This window comes from Molothrus ater, chromosome 15, assembly GCF_012460135.2.
Source record: "Molothrus ater isolate BHLD 08-10-18 breed brown headed cowbird chromosome 15, BPBGC_Mater_1.1, whole genome shotgun sequence".
Lineage (NCBI taxonomy): Eukaryota > Metazoa > Chordata > Aves > Passeriformes > Icteridae > Molothrus > Molothrus ater.
Genome location: NC_050492.2, coordinates 17,685,772 through 17,711,795, shown reverse-complemented (window position 1 = coordinate 17,711,795; position 26,024 = coordinate 17,685,772). Strand labels below are relative to the sequence as shown.

General features: G+C 54.1%; 1 protein-coding gene across 1 annotated transcript in view; it reads right to left on the bottom strand.

Moving 5' to 3' along the window:
* The window catches only part of ARHGAP26 (Rho GTPase activating protein 26), an 89,844-nt gene that overhangs the window by 43,357 nt on the left and 20,463 nt on the right, over positions 1 to 26,024 (bottom strand). Inside the window, exons 11-16 of the mRNA XM_036391497.1 lie at positions 11,984 to 12,020; positions 7,438 to 7,503; positions 6,673 to 6,747; positions 2,053 to 2,140; positions 925 to 983; positions 96 to 201 (exon numbers count right to left, since the gene is read on the bottom strand). Of these exons, the coding sequence (XP_036247390.1) occupies positions 96 to 201; positions 925 to 983; positions 2,053 to 2,140; positions 6,673 to 6,747; positions 7,438 to 7,503; positions 11,984 to 12,020 (431 nt within the window). The remainder of the gene's footprint in view (positions 1 to 95; positions 202 to 924; positions 984 to 2,052; positions 2,141 to 6,672; positions 6,748 to 7,437; positions 7,504 to 11,983; positions 12,021 to 26,024) is intronic.

Genomic DNA, 26,024 nt, shown 5'->3' with positions numbered 1-26,024 from the left:
TCAACACCACACACACACAAGGAAACTTTTCCACCACTATTAACTTTCAGAGGAAATGGAAAAAGGAGAGAAAAACACATCAGTCATAAACGTACTTTGCCAAATGGTTCATGAGCAAGTGCAGCATCTGCCTGTTTTTCTCTGGGAGCCGATGAACGAGGCTGTGGATCTCCGACACCCTGGACTCCTGATTCTCTAGTTCTGCATGGGGAATAGAAGATGATTTATCTCCACATTAGGGGGTTGTTATGGGAAGAGGCATAACACTGTCCCTGACAGACATCCCAGGGAGCTGCTCCATCCCACAGCCAGGCACTGCAGATGCTGCAGTGAGCTGAGAGCAGACACCACGTGAACAGCATGGTGAGCAGGGCAGGGCTGGCTGCAACCAGGGTGATTCCAGGGATGGGAATATGGGCACATTCCCACGTTCAGTGTGCCCAGTGCAGGCCAGGCTGGAGCATCTGCTGCTCCACAGGCTGCTTGGGTCCATGGTGCTAAGTGGGAGCTGCTGGAGGAGGCCAGCGCTGCCATGGCCAAGGCGCCCTCCTGACATCCCACTCCCATATCCACAGCCTGCATGACTGCCCACAGAAAATCCCCTGCTCCCAGCAAAGCCCCTTCCTCTGGGCAGTGAAGGAGACACGGCCCAAACGTGTGAAGCAGCAGGGAGCCCCTCAAAGCCCCCCAGACCCCATGGTGCAGCTCAACAGCAGCCAATGGTCCCAGCCACGGGAGCTGCCAGCGCCGCTTCCAGCACCATCCGCGCTCCCTCCTCCTCTGTCACCCCCAACACCAGCCTGCCCCAGCTCCAGCCCTGCTCTGCTGGCCAGGACACAGCCCCAGGGAGGCAGCAGGGCAGGGGGATGGCAGCCACTGGCAGAGAGGCTCCTCTGTGGGAGCCATAAACACCAACAGACTCACTCGCTGCTTTGATGAAGCTCCTTTGAAACTGGTACATCATCAGGGGCCCCGGGAGCATTCTGGAAGATAAAAAGGAAACAGGCACAAAACACATCTGAGGAACACAATCCACACTGAGAAAGCTTTGCCCCTACAATAAACTCAGCTCCATTTTGAAAAGGGCAGAATTAAGCAACACCAACTCTAATTAATTCCCCCTCAGAAGGAGTAAGATCTATGCAAGGACCTTTGATTTATTCACCACTAAATTAATCTTTAATTTTAGCATTCCTTCAGTAACACAGCTTCAGTGCATTGCTGAGCCCATGACTTCCAAGGAACTTTGAAAATAAATTGAAAAGATAAACAAGCCTAGCTGTAAAACTTTCCCAATCCCCATTCCCACTGTCCCCTCCCACTGCTGCATCCCTTCAGAGGGACACACTGGTGCTGCCCACATTCCTCTTTGCTTAGCCAACAGTTCAGACTCTGGAGCAAAGGTTGCCAATCACGCAAAATTCTGTGATTTTTCTAGGCTGAGATCCACCAGGCTAATTACCCTTATCCCCCTAATTGGATGTAGGCTCTCTCTTGTGCTCCCTCAAACACAACCCAGCACACAACAGTCGCTGAGAGCAAGGAGCTGCGGTCACAACAGGTAGGAGCACGTTGTGGATAATGAGATGCTGCTGGCTGCCAACACCCAATCCTGTGGGGAAGATCCCCAGGATGATACTGGCTCGCCTGACACACACAAATCAGAACTACAATAAAGCTCAGCACCAGGTCTGGAAAAGCTCTTCAGCCCCTGCCCTTGCACTGCACTGCCCTCCCCTTCTGCCACGTGCTCAGAAGGTGGAAGTCCTCTGGGAAAAGCTCAGGGAAAACCTTAAATCAAGGCAGGGGATGCAAGAATGAGCTTTTAAAATCATGTCTGTATAATATGTGCATCTGTCAGAGCTGAGTGTGTTCCCCAGATCCTACTCAAACATACTGGAAAGCCAGGGAAAAGCCAGAATAAATTCCCTAAAAGCAGTTTCTGCTCTGTTTCTATAAAAGTGCTGTTGTTAAGGGTCTGCAATAACAGGCAGTAAAATCCCATGCCAGCCCCAAACCCCTCCTGAAGCCAGGTGAGGCTTTTCTCCTTACCTCAGGTATGTTTTCAGTGCACTAGTAATGGTCTTGATCTCCCACTCTGCACAGATCTCTGTGTCTGTCTCTGTGGCTGTCTTGGGATCTATGGAAAAAGACAAAAAAACAGTAACTGAAGGAAACTGAAGACAATTCCAGGTCATGCCAGCTCAGCTGTGTGGGGAGACCATCACACCCCATTTTATTTGCTATTCCCAGCTCAGGACACATCTGCAGAGGTGTGGGGCTGCAGGACAGGCCAGACTCAGTGACACGGGACAAGAGAAGGAAAAGGGAATCCCCCATCCTGAGCAAGGACAGGGTAGTGTGGCTTGGAGTGTGCCAGGACAGCAGGCACAGCAGCCCGAGGTGCTCAGGGACAGCAGTGACAGCCAGGCACAGACACAGGGACCAGGGACGCTCCTCCCCACAATGGGCAGCACTGTCACCCTGCAGCCACCTCCCCACCCAGCCCTTGGCTGGCAAATACAGCCACAGCCACCTGCAGAGCCACCTGCAGAGCCACCACCAGGCCAGTGGCAGTGGGCTCAGGCACACCACTGACACCCAGATGGTGACAGCTCAAAGCTGGGGCCAGGAGCACCCAGCCAAGGCCAGGAGCACCAAACTGAGGCCAGGAGCACCAAACTGAAACCAGGAGCACCAAGGCAAGGCCAGGAGCACCAAACCGAGGCCAGGAGCACCCAACCGAGGCCAGGAACACCAAATTGAGGCCAGGAGCACCAAACTGAGGCCAGGAGCACCAAGGCAAGGCGAGGAGCACCCAGCCGAGGCCAGGAACACCCAACCGAGGCCAGGAGCACCAAGCCAAGGCCAGGAACACCAAACGGAGCCCAGGAGCACCAAACCGTGGCCAGGAACACGCAACCATGGCCAGGAACACGCAACCATGGCCAGGAACACCCAACCGAGGCCAGGAACACCAAATTGAGGCCAGGAACACCAAGGCAAGGCCAGGAACACCAACCAAGGCCAGGAACACCCAACCAAGGCCAGGAACACCCAACCAAGGCCAGGAACACCCAACCAAGGCCAGGAACACCCAGCCAAGGCCAGGAACACCCAACCGAGGCCATGGAAAGCCCAGGCAAGGCCATGGAAAGGCCAGCATGGAAGTGCCCCATGTGCTGACCTCTCCTGCCTGGATGCTGCTCCAATGGTCTTTGCTAACTCCATCCTGGAAACTCAGCCAGGATCCTCCCCCTGCTGATCCCCCCTGTGAGGATCCCTGTGGGGGTCCCTGGTGTGGGTCCCTGGTGTGGGTCCCCCCGGTGCCAGGTGTCCCTGGGGAGCCTGGGTGCCAGGGCTCCCACTGTCCCCAAGGCCCAGGGTGACACAGCCACAGCTGCTAACACTGTCTGCTCCCACAGCTCAGCTCGGGGGCTTTTTGCCTCTTCACAGACACAAATAATGCACCTTTGAGTTTTAAAGCCCCGTGTAAGCATTGGGCAATTTTTAACCTAGTTAAAAGAATGCTGTGAATAGAGCTCAGCTTTCCCTCAGGGCACAGGGTTTATTTTAATTTTAAAAAAAACATCAAGAGGCGCTTGGAAAGGTAAATACATAAGAAATGCATATTCACACAAAGATCATGTGTGTCTCAGCAATCACACAAATGACCTCCATCCTCCTGACTCAGTGCCCAGGAAACTTCCTACAGCACTGCCTTTACAAGGAGAGAATTTTAAGATAAGGAGTCAAGATAAGTTTGGCATAGTAAAAAAAAAAAATAAAATAAAATAAACGAACAAAACCCCCCAGAAGCTCCATCATTTTTTTACATGAAACTTTTTACCCAAAGCAGAACAAACAGTGTGTCTTTGCAAAGGCTCAGCCAGCAGTTTCTAGGCAGGATCATGGAACACGAGGTGAAATTCCACAGTCGGCCCCATGAAAGGGCTCAGAGCAGTTAATCAGCTCCCCTTGACCTTCACATGTATGAGTCTGCAAGGAGCTGCAGCAGCTGCAGCATCTGTCCCCAGGCAGGGGTGCTGTGCCAGCCCTGCCTCCCACAAGGACACCCTTCCCCAGGAACTGGGGCCACGTGGAACCAGGGGCTGGAAAAGCACCCACAGCCACGGGCAGCATGAACCCTGCAGCTGCTTTTTGCTGCCAACCCCTGCTCTGATGCCTCTCACATTTCTCCAGGGTGAGGGGCACAGCCTGGGGAAGGACCTCAATCACCCCAGTGGGATTATCCTGGAGAGGCTTCCCAACAGCCTCAGGGATGACACATCCCAGCAGTGAGGGGCTGGAAGGAGCCCCACTCCCAGCTCTTATGGCAAAGGAGCAAGAGCAGATCAGATGCTGTAACTCACCTTCTGCAGAGTTCAGACCTGCTGGGGCCCCGAAGTGCCACAATAAACCCTCTCATGGGAGCTCCCACTGATGAGTTTGTGGGGTTTTGTCCCATTATTTGTCCTCATTTTGATGGCACATGGTACCAGTGAATGCTGGGGACAGGATCTGCTCCCCACCAGCCCTGGCATCACCCCAGTCCAGACCCCAACAAGATCTGCCCTGAAACCCAAGCCAGGGGCTGGGGCTGCCCCTGCCCCAGCAGTGCCCTCCTGCAGGACACCCTGCCAAAGCCCTTCCCAGCAGTGCCCTGACAGCAGCTCAGGGAAACTCGATCTTTTTGCCATTTCAGCTGTATGTGAAGCAGTGAGGCTGCTCACATTCATTTCTAAATATAAGGGAAACCTGACAGTGGGAGCACAGTTTGGCTCCTCCATTCACGAGGAGCCCGAGGGCAGCGGGAACAGATGGGGTTTGACAAGGGACACGTTTCCTGTGACACTGACTCCACACACAGCCCAAACACCAGGGGTGATGGAGATTTAATCCCCCACAGTTTGGAGAAATTATGGGGTCACGGGTTTGCAAAGCACCCCAAGGATGGACAGACACCATGGGGGATTCCGAAAAGGGGTCCCACTGCCAGCCCTGCCTGCCTCCAGCAGGGCTTCCAGCCCCACCAAGCCAGGAGGACACACCAGGACAAAGGAAAAGCACCAGCCATTTATCACCTCCTTATGAGACACAGGGGCGACAGCTGAGTGGCTTCAGTGGCTGAGGAGATAATGGATGCTGGATGCTGTCCAGAACTGAATCCCTCCCAGCTCTGCAGAGCTCCTCACCCAGGCCAGTTCTGCCATCTGTCACAGCCTGGGGACTGACACCAGCACTGACACCTCTGTGACAGGAGAAGGGGGCCCGTGGCCCTGCCACCTGTGGGATGTGGTGAGGAGCATCACTGAGCTGTGACCTGCCAGGACCTGCCCCGGGGCACCAAGCCAGCCTGTTCCTGTCAGCAGAGCTCCTGGCCCAGTGCTGTCCCTGTGCCACCCTGTGTGCCCCAGGACAGCGCTGGCTCCCCACGGCCCTGGGCTGCAGGGCACCTTCACATGCCCAGCCTGTGCCAAACCCCTCTAATAACAGCACCAGCCACCAGTCCCGTGACTGCAGTGAACTTTCCAAATGCCACAGGAGCAAAGAGGTGCCCTGCACCCAGATTTGGAGCTGTGCCCTCCCACTCCAGTCACCTGCATTATCTGTTTTCCACAGGTTAACACTGACAGCTGTAACAGCCACCGTGGGCTTTGCTCACTGAACACCTTAATGGTGGGAAAAGGAGGAATTGGAATAGGAGAAGGAAAAGATGTTGAAACATGACAGATGAAAAACCTGCAAGAAGAAATATGCAGAGAATGGAGCACTGGAGTTTTGTGAGGACAAGGAAAAGGAAATCATGTAGAAAAGGAAAGACAGTAAGTGAAGGGAAAGAAGATGACCAGAAATGCCACACATTTTCCCCAAGGAGTAACAAACACATTCAATAGGGCACTAACAAATTAGTGAGCATTTGTTTCCCTATTCCTGCAGCTATTTCATCTGTGGTTTTGCCAAGTCTGAGCAGCATCACACAGGACTGGCCAAGGGCAGCTGCCCTGCTCCAGCCCAGCTCTGCTCTCTCTTCCACTGTTGTGTCTCAGGCATGTCTGGACAGATGGACAGACTGGTCCAGGGCTGCAGCTGTGGGATGGAAATGCTGCCTGTGAGGTCAGGGCTGAAATGGTCCTGTCCCCACAGCCAGAGCAAACCTCTGCTGTGCCAAGAGCCAGCAGCTTGGAGCATCCAGAACTGCAGGATCCAAGGCCTCAGTCACGAGGGAAACACATGCTGGAAAACTCTGGGCAAGGCTGAGATAAACAGGCACAATAAAGTCCGTGGGGAAAGCAAGAACAGCCACAGGCAGCATGCAACATCCAGAGAAAATCATTTCAAAGGGTGCTGGGAACAAGGGGGCAGGTAGGAGATGAAAAGCCAAAGCTTTCAGCTATTTCTTTGAAGATTTTGGTTTGCATTTGGGAAGGCTGCCAGAGCTCAGAGCATGTGTGAGCAGGACACCAGTGACTGCAGCAGGACCTGGTGAAGCCAGTCCCACACGAGTCCTACCTTCAGACCTGCCCACGGTGCCCAGGACCTCCCGGCCTCGACACGGTCCTAAGGGCACAGTCACCACCATTAGGGACCCTGACAGGAGCCCCTGCTCCTGCTTGGCAAGGCCTCAAAGCAGCACAGCCCGCTTGCCTTTACCAAATTCCAGGCACTCACCCATCAAGATGCTCAGCAGCTTCTGCACCCTGGAGTTCACCCCCACGATCCGGTAGAGCCCCTGCTCATTGATCCCTGGGAAAACAAGGAACCTGTTAGCACAAGGTCACAAGAGCTGCTGAGGTTACTTCCACTTCTTTGCCTTCTCAAATAGCAAAGCCAATGAAACCTTCTCACCTGTCAAATACAAAGCCACAGAAGATGGCAAATTCGGGGTTAATATCAAGGTTTTCACGAATCCTTTCATTAGAAGTGTTACCCCCAGTTAGCTCAGGAACAAGGATCTAAGGAGACTTTTCCTCCTTCCCACAGCCACGGCAGCCCCATGCAGGATCTGCACTTAACCAGGGCAATCTGGGAAAATTTTACTGTGTCAAGTTCTTCAGGTTGAGGTGTGAGCCTTTTGCATCTGACCTCCCTCTGCAGGGCTGGGACAACCCCACCTGTGTACAAGGAGCCTCACAGAGGTTTTGGGGACACAGTCCCACATGAGAGGACGTGCTTGGCAGCATTCCTGCAGGAAGGATGCTGAACACCCCCTTTGGTCCTGTCCCAGGGTGTAATTTGCTCACTCTGCCCCATGTATGTGAGTCCTGCTGGCCCAGCCGTGGGGCAAACGCTTCTCTCATCGGCCCAGCACGTCATGGGCTCATCTGATGTGGGTCCCAGGGCTCATGAATCATTCTGTCCATGAAAAGGGCAGGAAAGCAACTGCTCCACTGCCAGCAGCTGCCCCAGAGCAAGCCCAGCCCGAGGCTGCCCTACCTCTTGTTTCCACAGCGTGGATGCACTTCTTGATGATGCTGAAGCCGATGCTGTCCAGCTGGGCAGCTGCAGGGGAAGGGCAGAGAGCAGGGTGAACAGCTGGCAGGGCAGGCCCTCACAGGGAGCACCAGGCTCCTGCTGAACCATCCCAGCAATGCACCACTGCCCAGACCAGCAGGAGATAAATGAGGCCAGAAAACACAAGTACAGCAGTTTGTACCAGCTGTAACCCGGGCGAACACAGACACTGATCAGCATTCCAGCCTCCACATCCCTCTGAACCAAGCCCTGGGCTCTGCCAGGCATCTACCACTGCAGATGGACAAAATTAATTTAGGATCAAGGTGAGATAACCCAAATTTCTCTGGAAAGTTGACAACGGGTCGCTTGGAAAGAAATGAAATTGGGCATTTGGACACAACAAATCCCTGAAAATGGCACATGAGGTGTCTTGCTTCTGCCCAAGAGTGAGAGCTAAAAGAGAAGAGTGAATGGGATCTACAACTCAATTCACCTGTGCCAATGCAAGTTTTCACTTCTAAATTCAAGGAATTACTAATCCAGGGACCCCAACACCTGCTGGAAGAATTCACCCCACAGAGAGCTTTCCACCACTGCCTGGAAAACACTGCCCACAGCCAGCTATTTGTTATGGAAAATTAGTTCCTCCCTAGAGAAAGGTTTGGAAAACCTTCCACAGGGCAGGAGCCCCTCAGGGAAGGGTGGGCAAAGGCTGCAGACCCCAGGAATGCTGTGATGGGAGAGACACAGCTCGTTCAGTGCAGGGCAGGGAGCAGAGCCCAGGCTGGCAGCGCCCTCTGCAAGGCACGAGCAGCTCCCCTCCCTTGCATTCCCTGCTCCCCTGCCCCATGGGCAGCTGCCAGCTCCCAGCCCTTCCTAAGCCCTTGCTCTGAGCCCTCTGCTGGGGCTGGGCTTTGTCTGGTGCGTGGCACGAGGACCCACAGCAGTGCAAAGGAAAACAGCTCCATTCTGTTTTTCTGGGCAAGCAGGCTGCAGTGCTGAGCCAACACAAGCACACGAGTGCAGGATGGCTGTGCCACAGCACGTGAGGACAATGCAGAGGCTGCAGGGCCCTTTGCTGGGCACCCTCAGGGCTCCCAGCATGGATGCAGCAAAAACCCAAGGTGCCATCATCCATCAGCAGGGCACAGCTGCCACTCCCAGACCACTGACAAACACAAGGGGACCTGAGCAGCTCAAAACCATGCTGTGCAAACTGTCTTGCTGCAGCAAACCCAGCTCAGCAGGTCTGATCAGCCTTGGCTTGGCACGGTGTGACCCTGACCTGTGGGCATCCCTGTGTGGTGCTGACAGTGGGGATCACTGCCTCAGGCTCTCTGCCAGCCCACCCCACAGACCAGCAGGTTTCCCTCAGCCCCTTGCATGTTTGGGCCCCCAAGGCCAGGCTGGACAGGGCTTGGAGCAACCTGGGATAGTGCAAGGTGTCCCTGCCCACAGCAGGAACTGGATCAGCCTTAAGGTCCTTTCAACCCAGCCTGTTCCATGATTCCATAACCCTGCAGGGCCCAGCACCCCAGGGCCAGGCAGGGCTGGGATCCCCCCTCCCTGCAGCAGCAGCAGCAGCAGGAGGAGACCCAGCAGTGCCTCTGGATGAAGTGACCTGGCATAATCCCCCTGAGCAGATGAACAAGCTCTTCCACTCACTGTCAAGCTCTGGATCAGGAAAGGTCGGGGATTTATTTGCAGTAGTTATATCCAGAAATAATATCTGATTAAATTTCCAAAGTGCCTTTATTCATCCTTAAACTTAACTTCTAATGAGCATTGTAAAAGCTTGGTTTCCCCTCTCTCAGAGCATCTGCTCTTTATCTCAGCCATTTACCACATGATTCAGTTCAGCAATGGCCCAGATCAAATGCAGATCTGGACCTGCTGCTGTCCAGATCACAGATCCATGGAATCATCTGGGATTCCATCTGGGATCACAGATCCATGGAATCATCTGTTTGAAAAGCCCCCAAGGTCATCAAGCCCAAGCATTTCCCCAGCACCAACCTCTGTCCCCAGGAATGGGCACCCCTGCCCTGGCCAGATGTGCCAAGGCTGGACAGCCCTTCCAGAGAAGAAATCCTCCCTGCCTTCCAATCTGAGCTGTCCCTGCCAGGCTGAGGCCAAGTGGAAGAGCCTCCCTTGAGCTCTCTGTGCTCAGGGCAGGTGTGAGGCTCAGCTCCAGGCCACCACACGTGTGCAGGCTCTTCCTCCAGCAGCAGGAGCTGCCCTGCCCAGGCTGGGACCCATCCAGGAACGTTTCACATCAGCACAGGGGACGCACACACCTGGAGCAGCTGCTCCCACACGCCCCCACGCTCACCTGACCTTCAGCAGCATCACATTCCAAGGGCTACTCAACTGCTCTCATCCCCCATTCTATTTTTGCCTGGCAGATTATTTCTATTTAATCCATTAATTCCCTCCCTTCACACCGGTGTGTGACACATCAGTGTCAAGGGAAGGGGGCAGGGGCTGGATCAGCTCTGTCAGCCTGGCTCCAGCTGTGTGTCAGGGCAGGGCAAGGTCAAAGCAGCTCCTCTGCCTCCCCACCACACTGGGCCATGCAACCACCTCAGGCTTGAATTCTTTCAAAGACATTTTGGAAATAAGAACCACAGAGGAGGGGGGAAATCATGAAGCAGAGACCAGAGGAATGAGCTTTCAAGTCTCACCAGAATTGAGTTTTCAGGGCTCTAACTTCCAGTGAGCTGCCAAGATTGGGAAAGGAAGATTGAGGGTCAGATTAGGTTAGAGAAATGGAAGAAATTTTTTACAATGAGGGTGGTGAGGCCCTGGCACAGGGTGCCCAGAGCAGCTGTGGCTGCCCCTGGATCCCTGGCAGTGTCCAAGGCCAGGCTGGACAGGGCTGGGAGCGCCTGGGACAGTGGAAGGTGTCCCTGCCATGGCAGGGAGGGGAAGAGAGGAGCTTTAGAGCCCTTCCAACCCAAAATATTCTGTGATTCCATGACTGTGATTGCTGGGAAGGGCCAGAGCACCCAGAAAAGGGCACAGCAGACAGGACAGCCAAAGGGACTCAGCAGTGGATGTGGAAGATGGAGAGTGAAATGGTGAGGAGGAAGGGAAAGGAGGAATTTCGTGCTGTTCCATGCAATGAGCACAAATGGCCTGGAGGATTTGTTTCCATGGAGCAGGGCAAGTCCTCCTGGTTAGCAAAGTAGAGCATCTAAATTCCCTGGCCCCGATGGTTCAGTGACAGCACTCAGCCCCTCTGGCAGCCTCCTCCCCCTGCACAGCACACCAGGTACATCACCCACAGCCCCACGGCCATCTGGCCACACAGCAGGACAGAAAACCCAGGAGCTCTGCAAAACCACAGTGTCCTGAAAGCGCCAGCAGAGCACTGGGAGGCACTGCCAGGCCCCAGAAGTGCAGGCAGGAAGCAGAGGTGTGGAGGCTGCCAGGGTCAGGAACTGCACCCAGACCCACTCCATGCCCACACTGGCTGCAGGTCCCTGCAGGAAACCCTGGATCAAGGGCTGCTGGCAGCCAGGCAGCCTGCGGCTGGATCCATTTCTGAGGGCCTGGGGAGCAGGCAGAGCTCTGAACAGGGACTCGGTGAGGCTGCAGCAGCCAGCCCTGTGCACACAGGCAGGAAAGGAGGGATGTGCAGCTGATGGCAGAGAGGGTCAGAGGGAAGGGGAAACCACAGAGGGGGCAGAGACTGCTTTGAGCAAGGGATGGAATGGGTGTGAGGAACATCAGCTGCAAATTATACCAGTTACTGAGAGAGAAATGCTGGGGCTGCAGAGGAAAATGGCGTGTCTGAGGCAGCACCAAAATGAACCAAGCACTGAACAGCAACCCAGGCCTGGCCCTGCCTGGCTGCTGGCTCTGAGGGAAGGAGGGAAGGGACTGGGGCTGCAGAATTGCAGTTATGGCAAATCCAGCCTACTGGGAAATGGCTCAATTAAGGGTTTTAAAACACAGGACATAAGAGTCAGGACCAGGTGCAACTGCTCCTCTAGGAAGAAAAACAAGTGCTTTCCTGACCCAGAGCTTTGATTGCCTGAACCACAATAAAAAGATTTTTATTTTTAAGGGCTCTTGTTGACAATCTTGACAAGGCAAGACCTCCTTGCTCCTATATTTCTGCTCCAATTCCCCCTTGGAAAGACACACTCACCCTGCACATTCTGGCTCAGAGACAAGAGCTGCTTGGTCCCAGGTGTCACCTGATCCCTGCTGAACTTCAGGAGAGGTGCCCAGGCCACCCTGCAGTGCCACTGGGGTGGGGACACGGTGTGGGGCAGGAGGGGACACACCCTGAGGGATGCAGGGCCTGCCTGGCACTGCTCTCCACAGCCCCAGGTCCCACCAGCAGGTTTCTGCCCCTGGTCCCTGCTGGGTGCCACACTCAGTTCTCCCTGGTCCCCACACTGAGCCCTGCCACCCCCAAACCCTGGGGAGCCCAGCCCAGTGTCACCAGCATCTCCTGCTGACCCTCCCACAGCTCAGCCACCTTCAGGGGTCAGGCTGGAGAAGAAATACTCACTGCCTTCGCTCTGGTTGTCCTTGTTGGAGTTGTACACCTGCAAAACACAAGCAGAAAGCCTTGTGAAGACCCTGGCTGCAGTGGTGCCACCACAGCGTGGCTGCTGCCAGCAGCTCCCCCAGCAGCCAGGTCCCCAAACACCACCACGACCTCCTGCACACAAATGTTGGGCTGGCCCAGCTCTGGAGTTAAATATAATAGCTCTCGCTATTTAAAATACTGCCTAGGACAGCTCTTAAAATGAAAGACTGCAAATGGGATGGATCAGGTAAAAACAGAAATTAGAGGCTTCTAAACAAAATGGAGGTGGGGTTGGACTGGAGGACCTTTAAAGGTCCCTTCCAACCCAAACTGTTCCATGATTCTGACTCCTCTCCTGCAAGGCACACACAGAGGAGGTAAACTGAGAGCAAAGCAGGCAATTCCCTTATGGGCACTGCAGGAGCCCCTGGTAGGTGCAGCTGGGGCAGGGAGCAGGCACCACCCTCCTCGGGTACAGCCTGAGCAAACGAGCCAGGCAAAGAGAAGAAGAGGAAAAGAAATGTCCTTAATGTAGAGAGCACAAGCAGTGCAGCAGGATGAGGCACTGAGTGCACCCAGCACTGCTCCCAGCACAGCCACCACCAGGGCTCCATCCCATCCCAAGCCTCTCCAGCCTTCCAACATCCACACTCCTCCTCCCACCCCCATCACCTCAGCTTGGCTGCTGGAGAGCAAAGGGGCATCTCAGTGGACACAATAAAAAGGGAAAACACTGGCAGAAGGTTTTAATCCCCATGTGAGGGCACTTTAAAAGCCCAGGATAATACCAACAGCAGCTGTAAGAAGATCAGCCCTCAGACAGGTTGTATTTCTGCAGCTCAACAGAGTAAAATGGTTTCGAATAATCCTCCAGTGCTCAGAGTGCCACCAGGAGCCCTCCCACACAGCCCAGGGCTCCAGCAGCAGCCTGGATGTGGCTGAGGGGGCACAGGAGCAGGACACAAGGCTGCTGGGGCTCTGGGGAGCAGGGCTGGGAGCCCCCTGCAAGGGGAGCTGCCTGCATCACATGCTGCCTCCCAAAATAGCCAGCAGGGCAAGCCTCCAAAGGCCATGTTGATAGCAACACCCAGCAGCAACGGGGGGAGGCTGAGGGCAGGGCTCTGCTGCAGCCATCCCAGCCCTGGCACCAGGGGTGCTCTGCGCTTCCCCAGGGTCCCTGCTGGGGTCCCTCCCCCAGGAGCTCCAGGCCTGGGGAGCTGCCTGGGGTGCTCTCAGGGGGTCAGAGCCAGGCTCGGGCACTGCTGGCACTGCTGGCACTCCCTGCTGCTCACCCCAGCACCAAACCCAGCCAGCACCCTGTGTGTCACAGGGCGTGTGTCACAGACACGTCTTAGGAAAAATCCTTCTGCTAGGATTGTTCTCCTGAAAAGCTGAGAGGCCTCAGAAATGAAATGTAACCAATGGTTATCTGCTGCTGTGGAATGCAACAGGTGTATCTGGGATTGGTCTCACGTGGTTGTTTTTAATTAATGGCCAATCACAGTCCAGCTGTCTCAGTCTCTCTGGTCAGTCACAAGATTTCATTATCATTCCTTGCTATTCCTTTCATGCCTTCTGATGAAATCCTTTCTTCTATTCTTTTAGTACAGTTCTAATATATCATTTTCTTTTAATATAATATATATCATAAAATAATAAATCAGCCCTCTGAAGCATGGAGTCAAGATTCTCGTCTCTCCCCTGCTCCTGGGACCCCTGTGAACAGCAGCACAGGCATGCCAGCAGCAGGGCACATAAACAGATCCCTTCCCTGGAGGTGACCCAAACCCAGGCCATTCCTGAGCTGGGCACCAGCTGGAGCACGGCAGGACACCTTGGACCAGCTCCACCAGCCAGCACGTGCTCAGGGAAGCACAAATCCAATGGAGCAGCTCAAAGCTGGGCTCTGGGCAGGGACTGGCCCCTCCAAGGAGCTCCTTCCCTGTCCCCCTCCCAGGACACCTGGCTGTGTAACACCAGACCAAGCAGAGAGGATTGTTTGCAGAGAAAATCCATCAGCCACATCTGGCAAGTGGGGGATGATTCAGCAGCAAAAGCAGCTGCAGTCAGCAAGAGAGTTCTCCTCTAGGAACAGTGTTTATATCAAGAAAATTAAATAAGTGGGAAGAGGGAAGGAAAACACCCGCAGGCTCCCCGGGCAGCAGTGCCCCTCCACAGCCAGCCTTGCCTAGGGAAGTTCTCCCTCCAGCCTCAGAGCCTCTGCTGGGGGCTCAGCCTGTCACTCAAAGTCACCAAACCTGGCATCACACACAGATCTGTGCCCTGGCTCACCCCCAGGTAACACCAAACACAGCCAAGGGTCAGGCTTGGAGCAGCCCTGGAGGTGTTCCTGCCCATGGCAGGGTGGGATGAGAGGAGCCTTAGGGTCCTTCCAACCCAAACCATTCCAACTCCTAGCACAGCACAGCAGCTCCAGGGACACCCTCTGCCTGCACATTTGCTCTTCCAGTCTGGATCCATGAAACAGCAGAGGTTGTTATCACCAGAGACTGCTCTTAAAACAAGGGAAAAGGGCAGACAAGGAAACACAATATGCCTTTGCCATTAATTGCAAAGTGTGCACACAGCAAGAGGGAAGTTTCACACAAAGGTCAACAGCAGCCATAAAACACAGAGATACTGCCACCCTACACCCATCTTATCAAGGACAAACCTTTTATCCCTTGTCTCTGTTAATCCTCTAACACAGCTCCACACCAGCAGGGTTTTAGCCATGCCCCAAGTCTGTAATATTCCTTCCTTTTTCAAAAATACTTCTCCTATTCTGCCTCAAATCTTTTAGAGGGAGATTTTTCTGGGTAAGAGAAAGTTTCCAAGTCTGAGGAAAGGGCTGCTGTGTAAGAGCTCCAGGAGTGAGGCTCCTCCAGTGGCCCAAGGGTCACCCCTGCTCTGCTGGGGCCCTTGGGCTCGTGCCTTGGCAAAGGTTCTCCTGCCCAGCCTGGCCCTAGGATGCTGATATTCCACTCCTTCCAAAACAGCTCTGATAACAGGCAGGGCTTAAAGCACAAGATGCACTTGAAGATTCAGCCTCATACACGTGAGTGGATCAATCTCCCCCCAGGAAAAGGTGCAGAATTCTACAGAGGTTCTTGCTATTCCCACAGCACACACAGCACTGAGCCCAGGGCTGCTGCAGCACCTCTGTCCTGGGAGAGACGGGCTGGGAGCACCTTGGAAAAGCTCTTCTGAACCCTCTCCCACACAGCTGCCAAGGCTGGATTTGATTTCCCCTGCCCTCACCTCCTCCCTCTCAGATGTGTTTGCACCATTGCCATGCCCAGGCTGCGGCTGCCTCTCACAGCCAACCCTGGGCCAGGGCAGCACGAGGGGACAGCACAGTGCCACTGCCAGGGTGACAGCATCCAGCACACAGCTCTGAGCTGCGCCCAGCACAGGGCAGGCAGGAGCTCTGCACACACACGCACGGCCCAGCACAGGCCAGACAGTAAAACACCAATAAATGAGTGTATTTTTATGCCCACACGCTGTTTGTCCTGTTGTTAACACACTCTGGAGGAAACAGCCCCAAACCCACCCAGAGAGTGGCTCGTGAAATAAAAAGCTTCTTTCACTTTCCAGCATTAGTCACTGACAAAGGGTGGGAAATCAGAGGGAAGAAACATTGCTGGGAGGTGAAGGGGCTGTGGCCCGTGGACACGTGTGGGAACGGGCTGGGTTATAAAACTCTCAGAACTGGGACCAGTGACTAACAGGGAGACAAATCCCTGCCCTGCAGCACTGCCATGCTTTAGCATCTCACTCTCACTAATTATTCCCTTTTGATTGTATTTCCAGAGCCAAAATATTCTCCCAGGCAGTTTCAGAAATTATGTGTATAGAAAAAATATATATGGAGATAGTACAAAACTTACAGACCTTGATGTCTTGTACTTAGTTTTCTAAACTCCTACTGTAGATGATCAAATATCCTGAACAAAACCAGATTGTATAATTTTTTTTAGCAGAAGCTACTGCTGCTTCATTCCTGCAGGGTAATTGCTGTCTGGAAGCTTAAAGAAGACCTTTTCAAGCTATTATTGAAAAATTCCAAGATGCATCTGTAAGTAATCCAAAAAGATAAATTTTATGAGAGCAGTTACAACTCATGACTACTTTGACACTTGCACTATGCTCAATTATGAACTTGATATTTAAGATAATTCATCAAAGAACCAGTTATTTCCTTTGCTGAGACATTTCACCAAATGCACGCTTTGTTTTGCAGAGGAAATGGTTTTATAGGGATGATTAAGAGCTCTGAGATGCTGGAGGGTGTGGCAGAGGAACACACGGCCGGGGAGGCAGCTCCCTGCTCCCCTGGAGCCCAGGGATGAGCTGGGGTCACTCACACACACCCACTGCTGGCTCCTGGATCCACGTCCCCAACTCCTCATGGACCAAAGCCTGGGCAGGAGCAGCAATGCAGGTGCTGCACCTGCTCCTGCCCCCTCCAAATTCAGTCCTGCCACTACCACGCAGCCCAACACTGGAGCTGTGCATCATGCAAACGTCAGCTGCGGATTTTCCTCGTCAGAAATCCTTTGAAAGACACCATCTGGAGCCTCAAACACTCCTACAGCCACTGACGGCCACCATCTGGAGCCTCAACCACCTCCACAACCACTGATGGCCATCACTGAGAGCTGAAAATACTCCTACAGCCACCAAGAGCCACCATCCAGAGCCTGAAACAGCCCTCAGACACCATCCAGAGCCTGAAACAGCCCTCAGACACCACCCAGAGCCTGAAACACCCCTCAGACACCATCCAGAGCCTGAAACAGCCCTCAGACACCATCCAGGGCCTGAAACACCCCTCAGACACCATCCAGAGCCTGAAACAGCCCTCAGACACCATCCAGGGCCTGAAACACCCCTCAGACACCATCCAGAGCCTGAAACACCCCTCAGACACATCCAGGGCCTGAAACAGCCCTCAGACACCACCCAGAGCCTGAAACACCCCTCAGACACCATCCAGAGCCTGAAACAGCCCTCAGACACCATCCAGAGCCTGAAACACCCCTCAGACACCATCCAGAGCCTGAAACAGCCCTCAGACACCATCCAGAGCCTGAAACAGCCCTCAGACACCATCCAGAGCCTGAAACAGCCCTCAGACACCATCCAGAGCCTGAAACAGCCCCCAGACACATCCAGAGCCTGAAACAGCCCTCAGACACCATCCAGAGCCTGAAACAGCCCTCAGACACCACCCAGAGCCTGAAACAGCCCTCAGACACCATCCAGAGCCTGAAACACCCCTCAGACACCATCCAGAGCCTGAAACAGCCCTCAGACACCATCCAGAGCCTGAATAACCCCTCAGACACTACCCAGAGCCTGAAACAGCCCTCAGACACATCCAGGGCCTGAAACAGCCCTCAGACACCATCCAGAGCCTGAAACAGCCCCCAGACACATCCAGGGCCTGAAACAGCCCTCAGACACCATCCAGGGCCTGAAACAGCCCTCAGACACCATCCAGGGCCTGAAACAGCCCTACAGCCACTCTTCATCATCCGATGCACTTCCTGCTTGTGCACAGATAAATCAAGAAGAATTCAACCCATAAGTTTTCCAACCTGATCCTAAACAAACTTTGCACACATGATGTGCAAAGAGCAAATGGGTATGAGAATGGTTTGGGATGACACTGGGCTGTGGGAAAAGAAAAGGAAAAGGAAGTAGCTGGGGTTGGAAGGGGAACTACAAAAAGATGATGTTGCATAATTTCATTTTTATTTCCTCATTTCAGAGGTCACGCTGTTGCCCATGGTGCTCATTAACCTCCACAAGACATGGGCTATGATTTCCTAAGGCACTTGCTTCATTTCAAGTTTCATTCACTTTCCTTTAAAGCTTAAAATCCAAAATGGCCCAACCTAAGCTGCATCCCTTGGAGGCTGCACAGTGTTCAGCACAGTTCCCAAAATCCTTCAAATTCCAACACTGGCATGAAATTCTGCCTGATGGCTAAAATCTAGAGGAAAGGATTGCCCAGCTGCTCAGAGGAAAGAGGGGTTTAAGGGAAGCACTGGAGAGCAGGAGGCCAGCAGCCCTGCTTTGCAGAGAGGGGGATCTCCATGGAAGGAGGATTTCAACTCCAAGCCCTGGCCTGGAAGATTCCACCTCACACTCCCTTCCCTGGTGCTGGGACCTTCCCTCCCAGCCAGAGTTTCCATTTGGACTCTCAGAACGGGCCAGTCCTGCCAGAGTTCCCTGGTCTCCCTGGGGGAGAGGGGTGTTTGCAAGGTCCAGAGCAATGGGAGGAAATGCTGCAGTGTTATGCAATTTCCTTGTGATTCATATTCAGAAATCCTCAAAACAGCCAGGAATGAGTCTTTCAACTTTCAGCTCAAGAGATGCACAAGCCCAAGGGGTATAAATAGACATGACATTCCCTCAGAACTGGTAGCCTAAGTGGCTTCCCAGCCACGCTGGGGCAGCCTGGGGAGCCATGGGCAGGAGGAGCACAGACATTCTACATGAGTGTTTTGCAACCCTTTTATAAGGGCAAATGGACCGAAGAGCAGAGCTCCAGCTGGAGTCTGGCCACCCTGACTGACTCAGCTGCTGCTGGGTGTCTGCAGCACCCAGAGCACCCCAGAGAGCCCTGCCTGAGCAGGGAGAGCTGGGGATCCCACACATCCCTCCCCACACCTCAACTGCCCTGCAACAGAAGGAACAAGCCCTTCCTCTTGATGCCTTTCTCACAAGGGCACCAGGGATGTTCCTGATCGTGTCCCCACAGTCTGCAGCCTGTCCTGCAGGGCCCTCCATAGGCACAGGGGTGGCCAGAGCAGGGCTGGAGCTCTGGCACCAGAGATCCCCAGAGTGGGGCAGGGGGGCACCCTGTACCCTGTCCTGCAGCAGCAGGGAAGGGCTCAGAGCAAGGATGGAGAGAAGGAAGAAGAGAAGAGGGAGGTGGACCCTCCAGACCTGCCCCTGAGCTCAGCACTGTGGAGCTGCTTCCCTGGGACACAGCCCTGGAGCAGCATCCCAGCAAAGCCCGTGTACAAAAAGCCTGTTTCCTTGTTAAAAGCAGGACACCTGGCAACCTTGATGAAATCAGCCCTTGTTTCTGGCTCTGCCTTATCAACCCTGTTCTATTTCTGTCTGAGAGCCAGGTTTTCATACTACAAGCAGAATTTTCAGAGCTAGACTACACTGTGTTGTGGTTAGAAATAACCTGCCCTGCTCTGAGAGCCAGAAGGATATAGATAGGAGTATGATCTCTCCCAGCCCACATCCCTGCAAACCTCTCTGCAGCAGGAGGGGAGAGAAAATTATGCCTTACTTTCCCAAGTGGAGAACTTGGCAGGGCAGCAGAAACCCACTGTGAAATGCTGGTTTATGTCATGCAAACGAAGCTGTTCATTTGGAAGAGGGTGGCCAGGGACCCTGGCAGCTCCTTCCTTCCTTCCTTCCTTTCCTCCCAACCTACTGTTCATCACAGTCAGAGCCATCTCCCACCTCGTGTCCCCCTTTCTCTCTCCTGCTCCTTCCTTCCAACATAAATTCCAGCTTCAAACCTATACCCTGGGCCTGATCAAAGGACAGAAAAGAAAAATCTATCACAAACGCAGCATCTGGGGGGCTTGAATCCCTTACATGGGTCCTGCTCCTCTGTCTCTCGGAGCTAGCTGAAGGATGGTTCTAATTAAAAGCAAGCCCACATTTTATTACAAGTGCAGGCATTCCCAAGGGCCCCTGGAGCCGAGGCCAGCCGGGCTCCCCGCCAGCCAGCTGGGCTGCTGAGCTCAGCGCAGTTATATAACCCTGTTTGTCACCCAAGGAAACAATCACCTGGGTCAGGATGCAGGAAAATCACCTGGGTCAAACTGCCAGCTTCCCATGGCTCACCCAGAGCCGGGAATGCAGCAGCAGCCACTCTGGGGCCGTGCGGCAGCGAGGGGAGCCGAGCGTGTCAGATGCGCGGCAGCCTCGGAATAACACAGCTAAAGGTCAACTGCTCCAACAAAATGCATTTCTGGAATAACTAAAGCGCCTAAAGTCTCCCAGAGCGGCGTTTCTAAGTGGGCCCAGCGAAGCAGACATGTTGGGATCACCCAAATAACTGATTAAAAGTGAAAACTTGTACTGCTCTAAGCTTCCCCCAAGTTTTCTGGGATGCTTGAGCAACAACTTGCACATCCTCCTCCGGCAGCCCTGCCTGGAGCCCGGCCAGAACACACGCCCTTCCTCCTCCCAACGTCTGCTGACGAACACGGGCTCTCAACACATCAAAACCAGCCTAATTTTAAATGACAGTGTCATCTTTATTTTTAAAATAACTGTAACACAGCCGTGCCTGGCGCTCCTCCTCTGTGAAAGAGGTTTGACACTGCCCGGGCGCTCCGAACAAGGGCGGTGGCTTCGTGCCAGGACTGGCTCAGGCACCACTGCCTGGAGCTTTAAGGACTGGGACATCCCTGAGCTGAGACCCCCTTCAATCCCCCATTTGCACCTGAGCACACTGTGGGGCAGCACAGACCCTGAGCTCCGGGGAAAGCAGCAGAAAGGGAACACAGTCCCATCCCTCCTCTCCCAGAGAGACTTCTCTAAGCCCAGGGTGGCTGCAGGGGTTTCTTGGCAATCCTGGGATGTGGCACAAGGTTCTTCCCTGGACCTGGGAGCCAGTCCAGTGGGGCTTTAAAGGCTCCTGGAGTCCCTCTCCAAAACTGCAGCAGCACATTTATCCCTCTCCAGACAGGACCTGAAATTCCACAGCACTCACAACCGCCCTGGGAAACCCTCAGCCCTGCCTGTACCACCCCAGGGGCTGCCAGCACTCCCCACCACCATTTCCACCATCCAACAAACACTGGTGAGAGACAGCATGGGACACATCCACCCTGCCATGGCCTGAGCCTGCAGCCTGCCTGCTCCTGATGCCAATCCTGCTCCTGATCCCAGTCCTGCTCCTGTTCCTGATCCCAATCCTGCTCCTGATCCCAGTCCTGATCCCAATCCTGCTCCTGATCCTACAGAGCCCAGCTCCACACATGGATCTGCCAGGAATGACAAACAACTGAGGCTGAACACAGAAATAAAATTATCAAAACAACAGAGTCCAAAGACCTTCTTCTGGGGCTGCAGCTGGGACAAGAAAAACCCCTGGGTGAGGGAAGGTGGTGGGGCTGCAGCAGGACAGTAAATCACTGCTTAAAACCAAATGTAGGACCCAATAAAGGAGGAAATAATGGAAGAGGCTGGCTTTGTGAGTCACTGTAGCATGAACCATTTACTTTAATTTTTAATTTAAAGTAGGAAACAATACTCTAATCGTCTATTTAAATTGGCAGGGAAATTTCTTCTCCCAACATGGAGCTATTCCCTGAATTTCTGCATGTTTGTTGAATTGCCTGATCAAATAACTCGAAGCAGAGGTGATAAAGAGAGGAAAGCAAAGTGAGTGTGTTCTCTTTGGTCTGTCACTCCAGCTGAGGCTCTGTGCCTCTCTGCTGAGGCTGCCAGCATGGCTGCAGGGTGGACAGCATGTTCCCACCAAACCATGACACGAAATCACTGGATGCAAGCACCCTGCTCCCTGCCCTGAGGCTGGCTCACCTCTCTGGGCCCAGGCTCACAAACAAGTTGCTGCAAGCAGCTGCTCCATCCTGTTCCACATCTGTGCTGCAATCCAGGTTCGATTATCCCCATTGCCCAGGCACCCACAGACCCCACCCACCCCTCACCCCCAACCTGAACCCAAACCCAAGAACACACCTGTGCACCAGGACCCACAGCCACATCCCCAGCCCTGAGCCCTGTGAGCTCCTCTCGGGGTTATCAGCAGTGACAGAAGGAGATAAGTGGCTGTCACCCACCAGAGACAACATCTCCCAAAGGGACAGCAAAACCCAGCTGGTGTCCTGGGACCAGCCAGCCCAGCATCCAGGCAAAGCCAAACTTCCACAGCCAATTTCTGCAGCACAGGCCCCAAGGAAGAGCAAGGAATGCATTACAGACACGGTGAGGTATTCACACCAGAGACAGGAGCTCTGCTCTGCTCCTGGACACCCCGACAGCACAGCTGCAACGAGAGGTCACTAACTTGCCAGAACTGGGTGGGACAGCACTTTTAGGTGTGTAAAAGCAATCCAGAGGCCTCTTCTCTCTTTTAAAAATTATCTATAATGCTTCCCTAAGTATTTTTCTCTGAAACTGCTTCTTAAGCAGAGGACAAACCCCAGCAGCCACAGGGACTCCAGCTGGGCGAGCCGTCAGCCACTGAAGCAGCAGTTGCTGGAACCAGGAATAAAAGCGTGAAGTCAAGGCTTAAGACCTCACTGGCTTAAGTGCTTTAGAAGCAAAATAAAAGCTTACAAACTCCATGTCAAGTTACTGCTATTACAGGCTTAAAGGGGTACCAAACAGGAGAGGGAGAAGGAGGGAGCAGCAGCAAGAGCACATGATCTGAGAACAACACGGAACATGACATGGGCTGTGCTTCTCTGAGGATCCCCTGCTACCACCTTGTCCCCAAAAAGGACAAAGTATTTTTTGGGGCAATAACCTTGAGCTGTGGGATGCAAAAAAAGCCAAGCAGGGGCTGCCCTGGGCCAGTTTGGGTCCCAGTGGGACTCACCATCACCACAGCTCCCTGCACTGGGGGGTGGCACCAATGCCCCCAGAGCATGGAGAGACTGAGCTCCAGTTCAGGGAAAGTTCACTGGGTTGTCTGGGCTGGGCAACAGAGTGGAGGCAAAGAGAAGCAGCAAACAATAGAAACTTAGACATAGGAGTGGGCAGAGTGGGGAAAAAATGTTCTGTTCACTAAAGAGAGAGACAGGGAGATGGAGAAGCAGCAACAGGAATGACTCAGGTCATAGAGAACAACAAAAGAAATCTGCTATAAGCAAACAAACCCGGGCAGGATGAAGGCCATGAAAACCTGCAAGACAGAGTACACAAAAAAACATATTTTCCAGAAAGCTGACAAAAACACGTCTGTGGGACTGAGAGCATAATCAAAGCTGAGCATGAAAAGGGCTGTGAGGAAAGGCAGAGCAGAGGCAGGCAGGGAGCAGCCCCTGGGGAAAGCAGAGCAGGGAAGATGGCACTCGCCCACGGGCTCCCCGCGCACAGAGCTCAGGCCACAGACACTGGCTGTGCTCAGAGATGCTCTGGGCGAGGCTTCTTCTACCATCTCTGAGACCTGAGATGGAATGGATTCACGGGATAGAGCAGATCTGCAGCTCCAGTGAGTCCCAGAGCAGTACAAGGGGTTGGGAAGGTGAGCAGTGGGTGCCTGTCCTTCCCCCTGCAGCCACACTGGGACTGAAGTCCTTCAAGCGAATTTATTTTTTGAGTGAGCCAAAATAACAGGAATGCCGAGGTTGAAAGCACTGGAGTGAGTTCAAAGGACAGTGTTTCCACTGGGAAATAAATCTCTCACCATTTTGTATAATTAGACAAGGAAAACTAAAAACTATTTCAGAAAGAATTCCCAGAAGCAATATCCAAGGAGGAGGTGAGAGGTGCGCTGGGCAGGAATGTGGGGCTGGGCTCTGCTGTCACTGCCACAGGAACACGGGTGGCATCTCCAGCAGCAGGGCTGGAGGAGCTCCAGGACCACCGACAGATGTGCCAGGAGCGCTGACAGATGTGCCGGCAGCACTGACAGATGTGCCACCAGGAGCACTGGGACAGGGGCAGGGCACGGGGGGCTCCAGAGGCACATCCAGAGTGGCCGTGGCACCCAGCCCGAGTGGAGGAGCCGGCAGACCCTGAGGGGACACACCGCGGGAGAGGGAGGCAGAGAACAGAGGAGGGACACGGGAGGGACACGGGAGGGACACGGGAGGGACACGGGAGGGACACGGGAGGGACACGGGAGGTTTGGGGCTGTGAGTCTGGGAGGTGAGCGCTGTCCCCACCCCGAGCAGCCCCTCAGCCCCCGGGGGCGGGCTGGGGTCACATCGCTGCCCGGGGTGCGGGTGCGGTGTCGCCCCGGGCACAGGTGCCGAGAGGGGCCGGTCTCAGCTGCCCTCTAGTGGGGAGCGGCCACGGCTCCGGCACCGCTGGGGAAAAGCCCTCCCAGCCCATCATCCCCACCCTGTCCCCAGCCCAGAGCCCCCAGTGCCGCCTCCAGCCCTTCCTTGGACACCTCCGGGGATGGGCACCCCAACCCTCCCTGGGCAGTTCCAGTGCCTGAGCCCCTTTCCATGGGGAAATTCCTGCAGTGCCCACCCTGAGCCTGCCCTGAGCCCCCTTTCCATGGGGAAATTCCTGCAGTGCCCACCCTGAGCCTGCCCTGAGCCCCTTTCCATGGGGAAATTCCTGCAGTGCCCACCCTGAGCCTGCCCTGAGCCCCTTTCCATGGGGAAATTCCTGCTGTGCCCACCCTGAGCCTGCCCTGAGCCCCCTTTCCATGGGGAAATTCCTGCTGTGCCCACCCTGAGCCTGCCCTGAGCCCCCTTCCCATGGGGAAATTCCTGCTGTGCCCACCCTGAGCCTGCCCTGAGCCCCCTTTCCATGGGGAAATTCCTGCTGTGCCCACCCTGAGCCTGCCCTGAGCCCCCTTCCCATGGGGAAATTCCTGCTGTGCCCACCCTGAGCCTGCCTGGCCCAGCCTGAGGCCGTTCCCTCTGCTCCTGTCCCTGTTCCCTGGAGCACAGCCTGGCCCCCCCGGCTGTGCCCACCTGGCAGGAGCTGTGCAGAGCCACAAGGGCCCCTGAGCCTCTCCTCCTCCTCACTCATTCACCACAACCTTACCTAAACACTTACCTTGCTCTTTGCCACAAGACACAGCCTAATTTGTGCCTCTCCAAAACCCACAGCCCAGCACAGCCACCATCAGCCAACACAGCTTTTATTCCTGACTCAGGTTCCAAGGAACTTTCAGAATCGCTCTGGCCTCCACCACATACATTTGCAAACTGCATCAGCAGAGGAGAAAATCCATAAGAAACTGATCCTGAGTATCTTAACAAAACCAAACACCGCTGCTCCGTCATGGAGTTAGCAGTTTCTCCTGTTTCCAGCCTCTGCAACATGGAAGAAAACCCAAAGTCAACACAGGGGCTTTATCCAAATGAATAACAAGTGGTAAGAGTTAACGGCGTGATGAGGGCTGTCTGGAGCTGCTCTGACTGTGAGACACGGCGTAAATCTTCTCAAGTTGTGACAAATGTCTTGGCTATTGCAGCCACATTCTATGTTTAAATCTCACTAAGATGTAATTTGACATTTGGGTTTACTTTTTTCATTATAATTAAGAAACAAACTCCAGTCCACGCTAATCTCTCCACAGCCTGAATTTGCTCATGGAATTACCATCCCCGCCGTGCCAATCCTTCCCCACACTCTACAGTCAAATCAAAGGAAAACCAGACATTCTTTCCAGTAGGGTTCTGGTTACAGAAGTACAGTCAAAGCACAGGATGGATATTTCTAGGAGTCCAAAGGTCAAATCCTCATCTCTTGCTCAAGGAAATCCCTGTGGAATAGGTAACACGAAGATAACGCGCTGCACCCTGGTGTTGTAAGATAAGAACCCAAACAGAACAGCCCACAGCTGCATTTTTGATGGACGGAGGAGGATAACTGAGGACAGAGAGCTGCCTCATGTGTCAACACACTCCACCTTCAGCAGCAAAGTGTCTCTTGGATCCCTTTCCATGCAGGCAGCATTCCCATCGCTCCCACTCCGCACCTGGAAGGGCAGTGTAAGCCATCAGCAGTGAAGTGCCACAAGGTATGGCATTAATGCACAGCCACAGCCACAGCCCTGCCGTGCTGGATGAGCCAGCTGCCCTCAGCTCAGCTGATGGGCACGACAGGGGAGAGCAGCAGCACGCAGGCGGCACCGCCACCCGCGCGCTTTGGAAGGAGCTCTCATGACCAGATTCTGGAACAGGATAATCCAGGCAGTCCTGTCCTGGTTGCTCCACTGAACCTTTGGCACGCACAGCTCTTTGCAAGCACCCGAGATGTGCGTCTGCACCTCTGCAGAGTGGCTCTGCTCCTGTGCTGCACCCTGCTACCATCA